The sequence below is a fragment of the Plectropomus leopardus genome, chromosome 12 (genome assembly GCF_026936395.1).
Source record: "Plectropomus leopardus strain MGB_pleo_1.0 chromosome 12, ASM2693639v1, whole genome shotgun sequence".
NCBI classification, from domain to species: Eukaryota; Metazoa; Chordata; class Actinopteri; order Perciformes; family Serranidae; genus Plectropomus; species Plectropomus leopardus.
In genome coordinates, this window is record NC_142187.1 from 23090626 (window position 1) to 23110233 (window position 19608).

Here is a 19608-nt window from a genome sequence, read left to right on the forward strand (position 1 = left end):
GCCTGACGACCACTTTGTTAAGGCATGTGAATGGATTGCATTAAAAACTAAGCTGTATAATTTAAAGACCATTGCAATGTAATGGGAGAAGCGCTAATGATTAAAGCAGCTCTGAGGGAGCTGGAGGTTATCATAATGTATCTAACACACACACATACTCGAATCACTCAAAAACGTTAAATCCTTTACATTCTCAGACGGATAAGTCAGATTTCCTGGGAGACCTCAGTCTTTACTCGGTCTGAGGAGGCTGTTTAGGCTACACATGACCCTTGAGCACATGCCTGGCAGGAATGTACACCACCGCAAAGAAAGAATGCATTTCTCTTGATAGAGCTGGCTGGAAGCACAATTGGCAAATCATCAGGATATCATTAAAGGAGCTCTTTATGATTTGCAGAGCATTCATATAGCAACAAACTATTTGCTGTGTAAAAATAAAGTGGAGCAATCATGTCCTGAGCACAGAAAAAAGTCCAGCTTTCTCTTTGTGGGTGTTGTGATCCGAGCTTTACTGTTAGCGAGGGGTGCACGATAATATCAGTACGTCACTGGTACTGGTAGATATTGGCTTTAAAATGAAAAATCAGAATAGGCCAATATGCTGATTTCTACTGATATTACAAACCGATTTTATTTATTTATTTTTTATTAAAACAACACCAAGTTGAAATATTTTTTCTCATTTTGCACAGTGAATGAATATTACATACACCGAAAAGCATTGGATTTCATGTCTCCCATTTTCTGGTTGGCTATCGCAATAAAAGTGTGCATTATATGATGTTAATTCCACCACAGAAGAGACTTGATAATCACTAAACTTAGGTGGGAAAAAAAGTGGATATATCGAAATGCGTATTGGCCAAATGAGTTGTTATATATCAGCATATTGGATATCAGCAAACAATCCAATATTGTGCATTGGCTGGCTAACTGTCGCCGCTCTGCACTGCTTTTATATGGTGGTTACGGTCGATAACAGGACAGCATCCTCACGGAAGTCTAGCACGCACCTTCGGGTTTCCTCCCAGGTTAGCACCATTAGCTCTGTCAGTATTGTTGCTAATTTTCATCACTGTGTGTACAGACAACCTTTGAATCATAGTTTGATTCTCAATATCATATAGAGCTCCTTTAACAAGAGAGTTTAGACCACTGCGTCTCACGTACATGGAAGTTGGGGATGTGCTCTCGATCCAGGGGCTTGTTGACAGATAGCTCTCCAGAGATTGGGTCAATGATGAAGATGCCAGTGGGGGGCTGGTCAGCGCCAGGGCCTGTCACGCTGTATCTGAGGGACCGGTTTTTGTCATGGTCCGACCGGATCTGTGAGAACAAAGATTTGTGAATGGCAGTTGCAAAACAATGCTAACTATACACTGACTAATACTGGATTTTGGGGGCTGATATATCTGATAACAACATAACTGGTATTTCTCTTTTTACACTGACACATTAACATTTTTAATAGGGATCTCTTATATTTGGTGATTTACATACTCAAAGATTATGTTTATGTAATTGTGATATTTACTTCAGCACTATCACAATATTAGTTAAAGAATAGGTTGCTGTGTAAGCAAAAGAGTGCATATAAAGAGCGTGTGCCTTTGTGTAGCACTGAAGTTCTGTCTTGACTCGGCTGTCTATCCTGTTTGCCATGTAAGCTGAGACCCTCTGTGCCTACACCCTGGATCCATGCTGAGCAAACAGCGTATTTCCTCATTCTGATATCATCCACTAAAGCCCGGAAACATCCCCTCTAATATGGCTGGATTAAATATAATACATACAAATAGCATGTACAGGACTTAAAACTCGGTTAAGAAGTCAGCTTAATATGCTGAAAAAGGATCTAGTTCTTAGCTGTCCTGAGTATTGCCATCCATACCCAGCCTTGACCAGAGGATGGTTACAAATGAGTTGAGCTGTGAGTGTCCTTGAGCCATGATAAAAGGAGTATAATATCTCAACAGGCAACCGAGGAACAATTGCGCTTGTGGGCACTTCAGATTTCTCTCTGCTTCTAAATAATGCCAGGTTACATTAGTACTGACCGCCCCCTGAAACAAAAAATAAATAATACAGCAGAAAAAAAAGAGCCCTGACCTTTAGCAAAGTGCTGTAAATATGAAGCACTTTGTTGAAGGCACAAGTCTCATGTCTGTGACCCTCTGAGTGGGAGCTTGGAGCAACTGGGACGTACAAGGTTGTCATATCAAGCAAAAAGCATTTTCTCTCATGTTGTGAGAGGTGTGTGTGTGTGTGTTAGTGAGTATCTGTGCATGCATGCGCTTGGGTGAGCTATGTTACCCGGACAAGCTCTTGCGGGAATGGGCCTCGTGAGTTCTCTGGGACATTGATTGGGGGGATGACCCAGTCTCTCTTCATGCGTTTGAGTTGGCTGTCCGTGTTCCGTGATGGAAACACTATTTCCTTCAAATCCTTCGACATGACTGGAGGGGCAGCAACTTGCTGGACCTGTGAAAAACAAATGATTTAGTTCAAGAGCAGGGGAGTGATAATATCTTATATGAGCACGTTCACTTTTAGCCACGCTAGTGGCATGGTTGTATGGATGTCCATTGGTCCATCACAGACTGAAAGCCTTGAAACTTTGTACAGACATTTATAGACTTTGGAGGAATCTAATGACTTAAGTGATATCCTAAATTTTCATCTAGCACCAACTTGAGGTTCACATTTGTGGTCTTCAGTGGAATTACTTTTTATTAAATGGATTACCATAAAGCCTTTTACTTTGGTGATTATTCACGTTTTTTTAATGATATAATCAGGTCCAAATTTATTTTGTCCATTACTTGACTGAATACTTTGAAAACTGATGTAATGTCATTTTTATTAGCCAGTTAGCATGCTTACACGCTAAACTAAGGGCTCATTTATGCTCAATGAGAGATACATATGTGGACATGGATGAAGTCGCCTCCTGTGTGAACCTTTTGACCGTGCCCTTTATTGCCATCTATTAGTTGTATCTATGCCATCACAATGGACACATTGTACAAAGACAGTGACTTCTCCAACATTTTAAATGGACATATCTATTTTTGCACATAAAGGGAATATAAATCAGCCTCATGGTTGACACAGTGAGCATGTCACTGTGAACATGTATCATTTTTGTTAACCAGTTAGCATGCTAACTAGCTAAACTTAGATGGTGGACATGTGCTGTGGTCAAATGGGGTCATGTTTACTGTGTTCACAAAAAAAAATCCATAAAAACAACCCCCTGATGTGGTATTTATGACCTCATATGTGGATATTTTCTGAAGGCTCAGAGTTCACGACGTCGTGCACACAACTTCCCATGTTGTAAACACGAGCTCACAAGTTCCATTTGAACATGGCAATGTTAGACATCAGCATGTAACCACTCTGAGCATGTTAGCATTGAGCTCAAAGCACTACTTTGCCCTAGTACAGCCTCACATAACTGCTAGCATCGCTGTAGGGTCTTGTTATTATGTTTACCCTGCAGGAATGAAAGACTAAATCCTGATCGTGTAACCATTAAGCTATGATCAAAAGCAGCTCATGCCAACCCACATACTGAAGTGACACCTTACTGCAAAGATTGTACGCTGACTGATGGCCCTTCCCTTTTGGTTAGAGCACAGGAAATTGAAACGGAAACAGGCTTCCATTTTCTGCAAAACTAATAAGCTCTTCTAAATGTCATTTTAATGCGTATTCAAAATGTGTGTTCAAACAGTCCTCCTTTTTTTGTCTTTCTTTGTAGTTTAAAATATCTACAGTACAACATGTGATGATATTCCTTGAACCGCTTTGGTGTGGCTACTGTTGCAGCCGCACACCGCCAGCGCTGGTTTGCTTTAAATGGCAGACCTCTTCTTATGTCCTGATAAAATGCACCCACACAGACAGACCAGCTTCCATAATGGATCTGCCATCCTCCCTCGGCTGTAATGAATGAGATTTGAAACAAAGGAGGATGGTACCTGCAAGCCAGACACTAAACACACAGATGGCTCAAATTGCCTATGCTGCTCCAGAGACTGAGGAGACTGAAGTAGTGCCAGAGAAAGTTAAAATAACCTTGAACAAAACGAGGGGGGAAGGAAAACAGAAAAACAATATGTAAAATCCGTCAATGTCAATGAATGATAGCTAGAATTTCAATGGAGCTGTCACAATCTTTGAAGTATCTATCCTACTGTCGCCTGTAATTATTTGAATTGGTTGTGAGGTGGACAAGTCCTACCAAATACTACACTGTCCTATGCAAACAGAGAAATTAATTACCACTTTGTCACCTTATAGCGTGACCCATATCCCACACTCCCCCCCCCCTTCTAACATCTGGGGAGCTGTCGCAGAGCTTCCACTAATCATGTTTGAAATCCGATTATACTGCTTTCACACATTGGAAATGCAGAGAGGCAAGCGGACAGATAGCGAAGGAGCATGCTTCAGAAATATCTATTACCCTATTAAAATGGGCGCGAGTGAGAGCAGTAATTATTTGCAACCTGCGTCTGGAATGATGAATGGCATGGCGGGTTTGTTCAGCCCAACACGCATCTATCTCTGGTGTGCTGGAGGTCTGTACCCATCTACACTCACCGAACCCCCTCCATCATCTGACTGGGAGTCTACTTTCAGAGTCCAGAGGAGTTTTAGGCTGAGTGATGGCCTGTGTGTGTGAAAGGCTTAGGCATGTGTGTATTTGCCCTTTTAGAAAAATTCTCCCTTTCAGATATTGACATGGCGTGCGGTGGAGCCGCGGTTCTAATAGAGGTGGCAATAGAAGCTAGGACACTCATGTTAATGAGGATATTCTTTGGTTGTCATTGATTAAAATGTTCCCCCAAGGCTGTCGCATTCATGGACTGATAGAAAAAAATTTAATCGCTGATGTGATTAAGAGATGCGTGATGATTCATGACAATAATTGTGCTGGGGGGGTAGATAACCGCTCATGACCTCATAAACATGCAAGACACAGGAAAGTCAATCCCTGATTTCATTACGGAAAAATCAGGGCGATCCCAACAGCTTTTGACAGATACAGATCAGAGTTGCAGTTGATGATGCCACTGATAATTTGTACCAACACTTACAGCCAACATGGGATTTGACTTTTATTTAAAAACTAAAAAAAAAAATATATTTACCTGTTTGGGACAAGTATGTGTTTGCCTTTGACCAACTGACAACAGTGACTAATGGTTCCATTAAAATCACATACCTGCAGGAGTCCCTATAGTAAATGAGTGTCAGTGGCTAACGACAGTGTTTTGAAAAACCATGAAATCATTACCAGCCACAAGTTTAATTTTGGCCCAGCAGACCGCCGGGCCCGCAGCACTGACAGTAACCACACATAACTGTCAGTATTAACTTTTAATCTGCAGCCACATAAAATATAACACCCCGCGCCTTTGCTGAGATTATCTGCTGTGCTGCCCATTTAGGAATGGCCACTTGTGGCCATTTGCTTAAGTGTATTAAGGGATAAAACAGGGACGCACATTGGTCTTTGTAAACAAACATGATTATTGCATTTGGGGGCGTTCATTAAAACAGCAGAAGGCTAATGATCTAAAATCTTACAGCAATGATTATTAAAATATGCAAATAAAGGCTCACTTATAACCCTGCAGAATGGGTCAGGACAGAGCAGGGCTGCCCAAAGTGGGACCAGAGTTAGCTGGCCATGAGGGGCCATACACATGCCGCATCTTTAACTGCCTGGAAAATGCAGGGTCGGGCACTGGGTGCTGCTCTTGTGCCAACTTTCATTAGCGTGGAGGCAGGTTTGCGTCTGAGGTTGCTAAGTGACCATAACCAGCACGATATCTTAGCCCTCTTAACAAAAATCCTGAGTGCAGAGGTGATTTTCTTCCAGCTGTTTTGTTCAGTGTGTATTGGGTCTAAAATATGGTCCACGGGACAAATAATAAGCTCTGCTTATCTCTACATTACAATGATCAACTTCTCCTCCTGACTTTTACAGAAGAAAGGAAAGACATATGCCGGCTGTGATTGGTTGTTCCTCATCACATGACGTGTGGTGCGCACTGCTGCGTTCCAAAGGCTCCATTGAAAACAATAAAATGGAGCAGGGAAAACCACAGCATGTTTACAGCCCCTTAAGTTTAATTTAATTAATTTTTAGCTTTTTAAAAATCATTTTCCAAGTCAACTAATTTCTTGCAATTTGCAGGACATTTCTAGTTTTTTGTTAGTTTCTTATCATCTTTTTTTCTATGTTTTCTAAAAAAATCCAACCAGTTTTTGTCAGGTTTAAATGCTCGTGAAAAACATCTGAAAGTAGCAAAAGAAAACTGATGTTGATCCAGGTTTCAAAGGGTTAACAATACAGTAATAATACTTGAGGCCCAAGGTCCACCATTAAGTTTTTGCTTTTTTTTGCCCTTTCAAGAGAAAAAAGTTTGGGCACCACTGGGATAGAGTAGTAGGCACTACATTTTATTAAGTGTATGTGTACTTTTCTCTGTAAATGAGCCAGAGTGGGGTGTGTGGATGTTGGTGTGTTTGGATTTATGCCTTTTGTTTAGTTGATGTTGTTTTGTTTCTGCACTTTTGTTTTATTTTTTTCCTCTTTTATTTTTCCTTTTATTATTTCCTCACTTTTAAAATGTTCTTCATAACTACAACTTAAATCTTCTCATTGACATTCCTCTTTTTTTTATATATTAAAAAAATGAACGTGTACATTGGCACATTTATTGTTATGTTACTTTGCAATACCGATATTCTTAACAAAAAAAAAATGACAGCAGACAGTACTACACAGCGTTGAGAACAGCATGTGCATGTCTGTGTGTGTGTAACGTTACTCCTGTAGGTTTAAAGCAACAGATATTATCTAATTGAGCAGGATCACATAATCCACTGGCACTGAAGTTAAAACCTCTACAATAACACCGCCTTTTGGAGCTTCTTTTCATTTCCTGGTTACAAGGCAGACGGGGAAGGACATGTGCACTGCTTTTTTTGTGCACTTCCTCTGATCCTCAGCCAACCACAATGTTGACATATGAGCACACGGTCATTCTAACTAATTGCAGATGACTGCACAACACGTCCAGCGGAACGGTTAGAGCGCTATTCTGCAGCTCAGACAGATGCTTCCCGTCTTCTGAAGCACTGAAAGAGGTGCGTCCCCTTTTGGATGATAAGGCAATAACCTCACGATCACAAGGCATGCTCACTGAAATCAACTTTATGAGGAGCTATTTTGCATCTGCTCTTGCTACCCACTGACCGTGTTGAGTATATGTTTGTGCTCCTAGTAAATTGACACATTAAGTTTTAATTAGCAAGCATCCATCCAGTCTCGCGGAACACCTGCTACAATTTAGGGAACTAGTCATCTGTAAATGTGCAGTGTGCCTAATAAGCGTAAGTTATTTGATGTGAGGGGAGAATTGATCATTCCACCTTTCTACAGTGGTTACATCAGGCAGACAACCAACAAACAAGTCAGAAATGTAAAAGAAGTGGCTTAGGTGTATTCACCTGCTGGCTGGCATGTGTGGAGGGTGTCAGCCTGACTTGGGTCATCCATTGCTTCTGAGTGGTGGAGTCACTGGCTGTGATGAGCAGTGGTGACACGGGGAGCTCAGAGGGCTGAATGCTCCTGGCAGCGTAAACTACTCCATCGGCCTCTATCCGGAAGTCAGATGGGTTACTGCACTCAAACCGCACCAGACCACCTCGGCCACAGTCGAAGAACCTCACTGCAAGAGACATTTAAAAAAAAAAAATTAGCCCAAAAGTGAGAGAGAAACCTAGAGAGAAAAGTAGACATAGAGACAAAGCAGGTAGAAGACAGACAGCCAGCCAGACACAGAGGGTCCACAAAGGTTTTCTGATTCTCCTTCTCGCTCATACATTATTCACTTCAAGCTGTGCCCCAAAGGTATTGCTCAAAACAGGTGCAGTGGAGGAGAGAGTTGGAAGGAGAGAAAACTAAAGAAAAAAGGAAAGTGTGCCCCTTAAGGTCTATTAAAAAAAGAACCCAAAACATAGCACTTTAAACCTGATGTGTAAATTAGATTGTCTAAATGCCCCGCTGTGTCTGGGTTTGAGATAATATATACAGCTTGTGTAAAACAGTTTCTAGAATTCTGCTTGATAAGTCTTATTTTCTCTCCTGCTAGGGCCATCGCATGCTAGCTTTGTCCCCCATGACATACAGGGATGCCTTCCGCGGATGACTACCGCTCCTCAGCTCCTCCAGAGACCTAAGTAAGTGCATGTGATGTTTATTTCATCAGCATGTTCACACAGAAAAACACACCAAAAACTTGCGCACGCATACATACGCTGCAGACAGGTGGCTCATGGGGGCTTGGGTCCCACCGGTGCCTCAGTGGCAGCGGTACAACACCAGTTCATCTTACAAGTGAGTGACAGTACAGCACAGCACAGCCTATGTAGCTCCTACTTGTACACAAACACACACACACACACACATACCTCAACATCTAAGAGCTTCATTGTGTGATGCTTTTGTGTGGATATGTAGCCCTAGCAGCCCCCTCCTCATGTTTATAGAACACAAAAACGGCACAAAGGAAAAAGATAAAAAATTCCTTCCGGCCACAGAGATCACAACGTTACCATATATCGTTTGTGTGGAGGTTCTGCTGGTGCCGCTTTGAATTATTAAAGGAGATGTGGAATTACTTAACAAAAGCCTTGAAGGAGGGCGCCTAATCTTCCTTTGTGCTGCTACCTTGGGGACCTGCAGATGTCTTCAGAGTATCATCTGCACTCGGAGCGCAACGAGCTCCTCTGGGCTCGGGGAGAGGATACAGTAGATCAGTTCGGGGTCCAAAGGAAGTCATAAGTTTCGCCCCTTGGCCTAATTTAATGGCATCACTCAAAACATGTGCAATCAATTGTGCTTAGCGCACCACACCCTGCTGCTAATAAATCTCTCAGTGATGACAGGGAAGAATTTAGCACTTTTCTTGTTGCTTCTAACGGCAGTCAAGGCAGATGTTTTCAGGTAGATGCGCTTGGTCCCTGATTTACTTGTCTATGGAAAGCAACACAACAGAAGGAAATAGAAATCAAAATATTCCTTTAAAAAAGGCAGCCTATTACAGAGAAGAAAATGTGGCGAAAACAAAAGAGTGGAAAATCCAAACGCTGCAGCCTCCTATACAAAGTAGCATGTTTTCGAAGGGGAGAAGTAGAATGCAAGCGAAAGAGAGAATATGAATCAAAACTAGGAGGTCGCATAAGGAAGCTTGTCGAACAGTGTACTCGCAATGTATTCATCCTGATGAATGAAACTGCAACCTTGCTATACTTTATCAAAACCCAAACAGGGAGAACAAATCTTCTGCAAGGACCATGAGCTGCATTCTATTACAGCAGCTGCTAAAAGATTTAAACACTGACGAAAACAAGAAAACAGCATCGCAAACCTCACCCTCTTTACCTCAAGAATTGTAATTCATCTAAATACTGCACAGCAGCACACAAGGTGACACAGCATTGCAAGAGAGCCAGCTTGGCTCCCATAATGAAGACAGAAGATGACAAGATCTTTCTTCCATACTGGAATACACTTGATATTGACCATCTATTTCCTGCTTTTGTTCAATTATCCTTGACCAATTAGTTTTTTTTTCTCTTTGAACTTGGCAAAGCTGACATCAGATAGATGACCTTCTCTCTCGGAGGGTTTTGCCTTAAAGCCAGCCGCCTGTAAACTCAAAGCCTTCAGGCAATCACCAGCCAGCCCAAGTCAGCAGATACTCAGACAGAGGTAGAATACAGAGTAAGGGACTGTCAAAATAACTCACAATGCAGCAGAGGACAGTCCATAGATTTAAGAAGCTCACTTGGAGCTGGCTATTGACTCACTCACACTATTTTAACTGAGCTGCTTATGCCTTATAATGTTATTCAGCATGTGTGTGAAAAGCAAAAGCAGATGCTTTATTAATCTGTGATAAGCATTTCATCGATCCAGCCTCTAAAATACAAAGTTTCTTCTGTTTTCTATCATTATAAATTAATATCTTGGCCTATGGACTGCTGGTCGGAGAAAACATACAATTAAAGACATCGCTTTTGGCTCTAGGTAATTGTGATGGTTATTTTTCACATTTTTTGACATTTAATAGACCAAATTTCATATTAATCATCGAAAATAGCAGGCAGATTAATTCTTAATGAAAATAATTATTATCGCTTATATAAATTAGTTGCCTGCAGGTAAATTAGATGCCTGCAGCTATGAGGTCGGGCTGCACTTGCTAATAATTAAAAGGCACCTTTTTGTCTGCTTCTTCTTTGTATTTAGGTATATTCCAGTCATCATTTTGTCAGTAAGTGGTAACAGGAACCAGTAACAGTGAGATGTCTTTTAGACTTAAGATGTCAATGTGGCGCAGTTAGTTAGGTCAAAAAATGTACAACAAAGAATTCATGCAGTTATTTAACTGCATATCAGTACAGTCAGCTAGGGCTACCCTCTGAAAGTCAAGATAAATGTGTGTGTATATAGATCTCAGTGAGTCTCAAGTCAACTAAGTGTACTCCATGGGACTTTTCAGTCCCCAAAAGAAGCTGCAGAGTCAGCCACTTCTAGGGATGGGTACAGGCAGCCTGGGACCTGGACCCAGGCTGAGTGCGAGTGAGAGGGAGGCAGCTGCCCACAGGAAGAGAGGCTTTGCCCGCTCAGGCACCGAGATAACGTTATCTTCTGCCTCCTGCTTAGTAGTGGTGAATTTACAGCTCACAGCAACTTAATACCATGGAGTCTTGGGCCTTTGTTTGATATGTAGTGTCAGCAAAAATTGCTGTTGCACATTTCTGATCTGTCGTTATCATAGTTAGCACACATTAGCTTGAAGGGATACTTTGGCTTATTTAATAGATTATGAGTATCGCTGTTTCCCTAAATGTCCTGCCATACCCCCCAAATTATGGGCAGATTTAGTCCAAATCTGTCACTTTAATAAAGTGTTGCTTGATAGTCCATATGAAAAAATAAGGAAAGAATGGCTGAATACTCATATTGAACAGACAGAATTGATTAGGCTGAGTCAGCTACAGCCCCACAACCATCACTACATGAATTTAAGTGTATCTCTCTTTTGGATCCCGAGAAGCTGCTGCAAATGTGCTTCCATTTTCTGTCCTCCTGGCAATTTTGACTATACATTTTTGTGAACGTGTGTAGCAGTGCACTTGACAGCGCCGTTCCCCTTGTGAGTTATTTTAGCCCATGCGTCTTTTGAGCCGAGCTCCGGCTCTTTAACACTGTCTGAGATTTGGCCATCAGGACACCTCTGAGAGGCCCTTCAACAGTCAGCCCCCACGGCAATCACTTCACAAACTCCCAGCAGGCACAACCATTTCCAATGATAATGAATGAGAATGTCCAGCATGTGTCTATTCATTTATCAGACACACTCTGGTGGTTTATAAAACCACAGAAATGTGTAGTGTGGCTCCGGTTAAACCCTGGCTGCTGCAACTTATCTATATCTAGATGTATTGGCTCCCCAAGGTGCACAGCTAGAGGAGATCTTGGCTGCCACGCCCTATCAGACATGTCGTCATAGGCACGACGATAAAGGCCTTTGGTTTGGACAGAAATGCCGATGCAGCAGAGGGGGACTGGGGGTTGGGGGTTAAAAAAAAAAAAGAGGGAGGGGGTTGGGATAGAGGGAGAAACATGCCTGTCAGCAGAAAAGCCTGTCCAACTAATGCCCTGCAGCGGGGCCCAAAATTACCTACGACTCAATGAACCTATTCACAGCTTAGATGCCCCCCCTCACTGACAAGCAACACAAAAACCCCGGCTAACCTCTCCGTAGTGCCAGAGTGCCTCTCTATTGTCTGCTCCATCACGTGATAACTCTAACTCAGACAGACACAAATAGTTAGAGAGAGATAGGGAGCGGCAGAGAGAGATACATTTAATTTGGAACATGGAATGTGGACTCTGACTTCACGGAGGCAACGAAAAAAAACGCTCCACTGTCTCAGCTTTTATGCCTGCCTGTCAAATACACTGGCACAAGTGAGCACGCTGAAAGTCCCTCTAATGTGCTGTAAATGTGACAAGACTGAAAACCTCTCATGTGAGATCATCCCAATGTACCATCATTCATTTCTGGGAAGTGAGGTCACTGACAGTTGAGAAATACCCACCATAGGTGTTTCATCAGTGGATAAATGCAGACCCAGGCAAATACCCCAGTGGCATCCCCCCCATCAATACCACTGCCACCCAATCCTGGCAAATGGTACAACACCCCTGACAAAATGCATTATTCACAAATGAATGTGACCAGGTTTAGTACAGTGGCCTGCACTGGCGATGGGACAATGCAATATGGAGCAGAGGCTCCAGCTGAATGTGCTGTGTGAGACATCCATGCCAGCACCACTGTTTATAAGATCCTGTTAAGCCCCAGTGGAGCTCGCACTCTGGTACCTCAATTCAAACTGCTGTGATATGAAATTCTAATCCAGTCCAAAATTGGGAAAGAACATGCCAAATTAAGGTCAGCATTCTCCAATAGCAAACAGATTTTGTGCCCAACCACAAAAACATCTTTCACAGCATATTCTGTAAATGCCCAATTATTGCACAAAATGCTAAAAGCACAATGCACTAATGTTTTTTTTCTTTAAATAATGGTTGAATTGGGCTTAATTGTGCTTGCATATGTTATTCACTCTTACTGTAGTTTTTTTTTCTAATGAAATTATGAATGCATATTGTGCAGCTTCAAGGCTGGTAAGCAAACAATTGTGCAACTTATTACATCCTATTTGTCACAATTATCGCTATTTCCATGTAGATGAGACTATTTTTTAAGTGAGTCCTCCAGTTGAAAATAAGTATAAAGATATATATAAAGATGGATTTATAATCTATGCACATTTATTTAGATAATTTAAAAACTACTTTCAGTTCTGTCAAGGATTAAGTCAAATTTTGGGTTGTGAGGGCATCGTCAACACCTTTTAACCCTATACAACCTGGGCAAATTGACTTGATTTCTTTCCAAAACATGGGAAGGAGGCAATGAAAAACCTTTTAGTAAAGAATACAAGAAAATTACTTTAAAATTAGCCACAAACAGGAAACAACAGGAAAACAGGAAAATTACTAGAAAAAAATCTGCTTAAAATTTATAACATTTCTGTAAAATAATTTTAAATGTATTTAAATATATATAATTGTGATATTTAGAAATAAAATTCTTCAGAAAATTTTCCCTAGATTAAAAAAAAAAAATTCTATATGTGCTAATGTTATGCAATGTTTTCGGGACATTTCTTGCCATGCTGCTCACTGCCTTTTTCCCCATGTTTTGTTTGGGGTTTTTTTTTTTCAAATAAATCAAACCAGTTTGCTTTAAAGGGTTAAAACATTTAAATACTTGTGAAAGGCATCTGAATACAGTACAAGAAAAGTAATGTCGATCCAGGTTTCCAAGGGTTAACAAAATAGCCAGCTCTGGCAGAGTGGTAATGGTGGTGCTTAAGGTGATGCTATGTTATTAAATCAAGACATTTCTAAATATCCATGTTTTCAAAGAAAGTGTGATGCAGAGACGAGACAAATATATATTTCTGTTTTGAGAAAACAGGGTACTCTTCAGAGAAAGTAAACTGTTTGTAGCTGGAGCTTGGATCTGGGAATGATGATACTGCCTTTTGCCAGACTAAGCCCTTGAAGGCGTTTTACTAATGCACCGCACTTCAAACGCGCAAAGCATTCCATGCATTTATAGCTGGGCCTAAAATATGTAAGGGATTTGCATGGAGAAAAAAAATACATGCAGTGTTTGTACTCTCTTCAGTGTCTCTAGCAATTAAGAAAACTAAAGAGGAATTGCATCAGAGCATAAACACATTTAACAAGCAGCTGGCTCGTTTTCCTAGCTTGATTGCAGTGACCATTCCCCCAACACTTGGTTTGTGTAGTTTATGCATATTGTTGGAGCCGATTTTCCCTTCCTAAAACTGCAGCCTCAATTAGAGAATTATGAAGAGGCCCTCAAAAAACGTATTGATACTACCTTCCCTTATCACACGCACCCACATTGGTATACACACTGAGAAATTTAAGTAGCATGGATGTCTGAGCGGCTGCACATGAGCTCGCTCAATCTCAAACAGAGAGATTTGTAAAGCCTCCCTTGATCTAGCAAACTGGCCCTTGGGAGAGAGAAGCTGTTTTAATTCGTTTTGACGTGTTCTTTCTCTTCTTTTTACACTTGCATTTATATCACATTTGCACATGGTCATTTGCGCTCCCAGGGTATGGCAACCATGTTTGACAACCATTGTATTTAAAAGGACAATTACAAGGTAAGCAGACTCCCCACCGGGCCAAGAGTCACCTCCATTTGCTTCAGAAGGCCAAGGCGAAAAACGTTCTCTGCAATGATTGGCCTTTTAGGAAACCACCATTACCCTCTCCACTGGCTGTCCCATCCGTACACATCAGTCACATGCTTAGTAAGATACCTGCTGAGCAAAAAGCTAGCCGAACGCATCCGGCTGCTGTGATCTCCCTAAACTGACATTCAGTAAGAGCCTCTTATTCCTGTGGCAAAACAGGTTTCTCTGCAAAGAAAAAAAATGCATCATGACAGTCGGGCTCTTTTGAATAAGTAATATTTGGCCTTTGAAAATTAGCAATCTCGATGGGTTAGTAGTGAAGGGGAAGCGCAGGGGGACATCACAATTATTCTCGCGCCTTTGTTGGGTAAATGAAATGATTCTGTGTTTTCCAGTACAATGACAGCCGAACATTGTGTGGATTACTGTGTCACTGGAGCCAAGAGCTGATAAGGCTAAGCTACATCCTTCTGCAGTTATCAGCGCATAGCTACTGGGATTTTGTTCTGTGAGTTATTGAGACGAGCTGCTTGATACAGAGGCTTTAGTGGGGGTATTAAACTGACCACATTACCAGGATGTCAAACACTCTTGCTCTTTACGATGTCTTTCGGAATAGCTCCACGACCCCTGTGAACACTCACAGGTGAAGCTCATTATGAAAAGCATCAAATTAATATGCCGGTATATTGAACTATTAAAGGACTAAAGCCGACAGCTTTACAGTTTGCCAGAAAATCTGCCCTCCAGTATGTTTTACTGGCCTTTCTCCTTCAAGTTCAGAGGGCATAAAATGTATACTATTTACCAACTATGATTGGAGCTTAAGATTTAGGTAAAAGTGACCATAGAATGGGGCTCCCAAAAATTTTTCTGTGACTTTTCAAGAATCCATGAGAATGTTTTTTTTTTTTCATGTCCCACTTGCACTGTATTTTTATTGGTTAATTTAGCATATCAGAATCAAACTCTATTCTAACATAATTTTAGAAAGTGGGCAGACATGAAGACAGAGGTGAAATGCTGGGAGAAAATAGAAAGCCATTTTCATTACAACTTACAACTTTTAATTTTTTTTATACTTTAAAACCTGGACATCAATTATCTTGTGCAGCGTTCAGACGCCTGTCACGAGTCTTTTGAATGCTGAGTAAATTGGTTTAATTCCTTTTGAAAACATAGAAGGAAAAAAACAAATATATATATTAGGGTAACCCTAATATAATAACAATGTAATCTCCGTTTTCTAAATCTTTGAAGCTTAAAGTCTACAATGGCCAGTTGGTACAACCTCTCAGATGAAATTAAGAGTTATATAAAATGAGGTGTTGAACTTCATGTCCATAACAACTATTATGTGACCTCTTCTTGTCCTCGCATAAAGGTCACAGGTTTTTAATCGCTCTCTATACCCAACTCACCTTATAACTGCTGCCATTGGTCATTTTGTTCAATCTACAAAAGGCATTAATGATTAATGGAGAGAAGGAGGAGGAGACAGAGAACAAAAGCAGGTAGGGAGTAAAATAAAGCAATCTGTGTGAGGTTGGAGGCCAGAGGCGGGTTGGGACACTGAGATGCTGTTTAGAAATCAGACTGTGAATAATAAGCCATTAAAGGAGGCCACATGGATCATTTTTTATTGTTCCTGTATTACAGGGGTCATTCTCTGGTGACCAAACACCGCAGTAATACACATTTTAGGGAATGCTCCACCGCACCGTGCATCCATCTCTGCTGTGCCATGGTGCTGTTACAGTGCTACTGCGTCTCAGGCATTTTCAACTGGACATTAAGATAACTCATCTCTGAGGCTCTCGTTGGGTGACAAACAGCTAGGGGCGTAACCGTACGTGTATTAGTCCTGAACTGTTCAGTACAGAACCTGAGGTTGGGTATGTGGCATCCTTAGTTTGGTATGCACTGTAACCCAAGCAAGTATTGTTTAATAGTATATTGATGTCTGCTATTTGCACATACGAAACTGAAATTCTGGAGCTGGAAGTTTTGGCAGCTGCCTGTCTGTCAGCTGTAGCATGCTAGTTGGCTTACTCATGTTAGTGGAGTTATCAGGGTTCCTACAGATTTTAAAAATATTGATTTAAGACATTTTAATACCAGCTAAGACTTTGTTTTTTAATTTATTAATCTAATGCCTTTTAAGACTTTTTAAGGGTCCACAGGAACCCTGGTTAGTCAAGCTCAATGGACAATGATTTGTGTCCAAATATAAGATAACATTGTTTAACTGCGGTTGGATTTATCTGTAGAAAACATTTCAAACATTTAATTTATGGCTGCATCCCTGAATGTGTCAATTAGCGTCACGAGAAAAAAACAGGCTGGAAGGCACATCCTTCTCCCCACAGCCTTCAGACAGCCTCCCACTGCAGATTCAGACCTTGCCAAAGTAATAACTAATGCTATAAAGAGTTTACCACTGTGTAAACACAACTACACTCCATAGTATGTCGTAGAGAATACCAATTTTAAATATACACTATGGTTAAAGTGCTTGAGCTCTGCTACAGTGTGCCTTAACGTTTACCTTTAGTTGGTGCGCAGTACCTGCTCTGTAAACAAGTTGCAGTTCAAGGCCTGTTTCTAATGTTGGAGCATTACATACATTACTGACATTTGTGTGCTTTATGTGTGTTATTTATTTTTTCATATTGACAGTATAGTATAGTATTTGAGTCCCTTAGCACTTACAGTAAGAATAATGGCCAATAAGCCACTGCTGAGTGTTTACATTTTTCAGAGAGGTTGAAGAAAAATCAGCATTTTTTTATTTTCCCTGCTGTAGCGAAACATACATACTTTTCTGTGACCAGATCTTGATAAAAAACAACTTTTTGTATGGTTGTGCTCACAGCCAGTCAGTCAGTGCAAGTGTTCTTGGATTTATTGTGACATGTGATAAGCCCAAATCCACAGCAGCTACAATCTATACAGCCTGTGGTGTGGAGAAGTCGACCACAATGTAGTTCAGCGTGATTGGCACCAAAATGAGACTTCATTATTACACTGCATTGCTATGTTGCTACACTACACGTCTTTGGTACAACAGAATTCCTCCATTCGCGTCGTAGGTATCAAATGAAGCACTGTATTGGTATCAGTATCACTTTAAGGGTATTGTTGTTGGCACTGGTATTGTAATTTTTTAAACAACACCTAGCCCTATTTATTATGCATCAACTGTGTTAAAAATAAAGATACAACTCAAAAGAGAGCTTAATCATTATGCACAGTCAGATTCCCTCAAAAATGTGAATAAATTCTAAGTAAGAACATTCATTTCATCACTTTTCTAGATAGATACTATACAGTGAAAAAGAAAGAAGAAGAGTATAAAAGGGCAGCAGCCAATGGCTACATCAGCTGATCACTACGAGCCCCCATGCCTCTGGTTCCAAGCTGAGCTGATATTTTCTGAAGAGGCTGATCACGAGGGCCGAGCACTAAAACTGCCTCAGTGCAACCTGTAATGTGACATTATTAGGTCCTTTTGATCTCGAAAGCACAGACTCACAGCTATTTAGTTCTTCGCCTTGATCATTCCCATCAAAATACCATCATAAAAATCAAAGAGACAAAGAAGGAGGCAGTGACCAGTGATGAGGTAACCTCTGCTGGCGTGCCCACTGGGTCTTGTAAGACTTTTTAATCACAGCAGCAGAGTGGGTCCTGTCTGTGATTTGTTGCTGACAGAAGAGACACAGAAATATATCTCTCTGCACAGAACCGTACCAATCATTGTTCCGCAGGGACAATCATTATCCCAGGCTTTTGCTGGAAAAACAGAATAGGTGACTTCTGCAATGATGTCAGTGTCTCATTCTGCTTTCACCGAGTGGAAAACTAATAGTGTTAAAATCGTGCATTGTTAGGGTGTAGGCTCTTCAGTTCACTGTCTCCAGCTGTAGTAAATATTATCAGTCAAACACTGCTGGCCAACGCTACAGCTCAGCGCTGGCACAGTATCTCTCTCATTTTAACTGAGTCAGAAGTGCATGTTTATGAAAATTACATCAACAGTCGCTTAAGGTACTCACTTCTTTTAGCGGTAGAACTGTTATCACGACAGAAAACACACTATTGTGTCTGTGGTTGAGGATGGCTGGTGCCAGACAGAAATCCTCCAACGTCAGTTTGTGCACAAACATTGCATGTTTTAGTAAAGGGTGGAAACATATTGTATCAATCAAATCCTGACCACTCGCATATTTGTAATTCATGCAGTGAGCGAGTAACAAACGGAAGCTGTGTATTTTGCCACATTTCGGCATACAGATAGACAGCTGAAGAGTGAATTATGTTACAGGATCGGTTTGACAGGTTTCAACACCTTTTTTATTGTTTTTTGCAAACTTGTTACCAGTCTGGCTGTCCTGAATACCATTTTCTGGGCTCTGGAGCTTCAGCATAGATTAACAGTGAATACTTGAAGCTTTGTTCAGTGCAAAATGACAAAGATGCAAGGCCATGTAGGATTCACGGGGATTGCTTGATTTTGCAGGAACTGTTGCAATCGCAAATCCTGGAGGGACTGATTAAAGGCATTCCAAACTCCCGAGGGTTAAATGACCTTTCTATGCACGTTTTGTGACATTACAACACTTGTGACAGTTTTTATTATCCTTGACAAATTATTTAACAAATTTTATAATTAAATTGAAATTAAATTTGCCCTCTGCAGAAAAATGAAAGAAAATCTAAATTCCAAATACCTACCCAATTATCGAATATTCAAATAGCCCTGGTTGCCAGTTAGTTCTTTGTGAAGAACACACAAAGAATATATATATATATATATATATATATATATATATATATAAAACAATGGAAATAATTACAAAAATTGGATTAAGAAATGCAAATTTGAGTTGAATACAGTCCAGCTCAATTAAATGACAGGCAGGACCTTTACTGAGAGATAACAAACCACACAGTTCATTAAAACTGATTTGTGTTGGACAAACGTTGTGCAAATTAATGTCCAAGAAGACAAAGCTATTTCCCAGAAGACTGACCCCAGAGGTGGCTATTTGTAGATGATCAACTTTGATAAAATTAAAACAGATGTATATTAGGACGTGATCACATTCCGACAAATTGTCTAACCTCCTGTGTCATTACTTGACATGGAGTTCATTTGATGCTGAGAGGAGGCAGATCCAGCCACCGTATATAATA

The 19608-nt window shown here is 40.7% G+C and overlaps 1 protein-coding gene and 1 long non-coding RNA gene across 2 annotated transcripts in view; one reads left to right on the forward strand and one right to left on the reverse strand.

Moving 5' to 3' along the window:
• Positions 1-8361, forward strand: part of LOC148188100 (uncharacterized) — a 139828-nt gene extending 131467 nt beyond the window's left edge. The window contains exon 4 of the long non-coding RNA XR_015778166.1: positions 8181-8361. This is a non-coding gene — a long non-coding RNA (uncharacterized LOC148188100). The remainder of the gene's footprint in view (positions 1-8180) is intronic.
• cdh2 (cadherin 2, type 1, N-cadherin (neuronal)) overlaps positions 1-19608 on the reverse strand; it is a 74655-nt gene that overhangs the window by 21487 nt on the left and 33560 nt on the right. Inside the window, exons 3-5 of the mRNA XM_042497751.2 lie at positions 7537-7757; positions 2317-2484; positions 1174-1329 (exon numbers count right to left, since the gene is read on the reverse strand). Coding sequence (XP_042353685.2) covers positions 1174-1329; positions 2317-2484; positions 7537-7757 — 545 coding nt within the window. The remainder of the gene's footprint in view (positions 1-1173; positions 1330-2316; positions 2485-7536; positions 7758-19608) is intronic.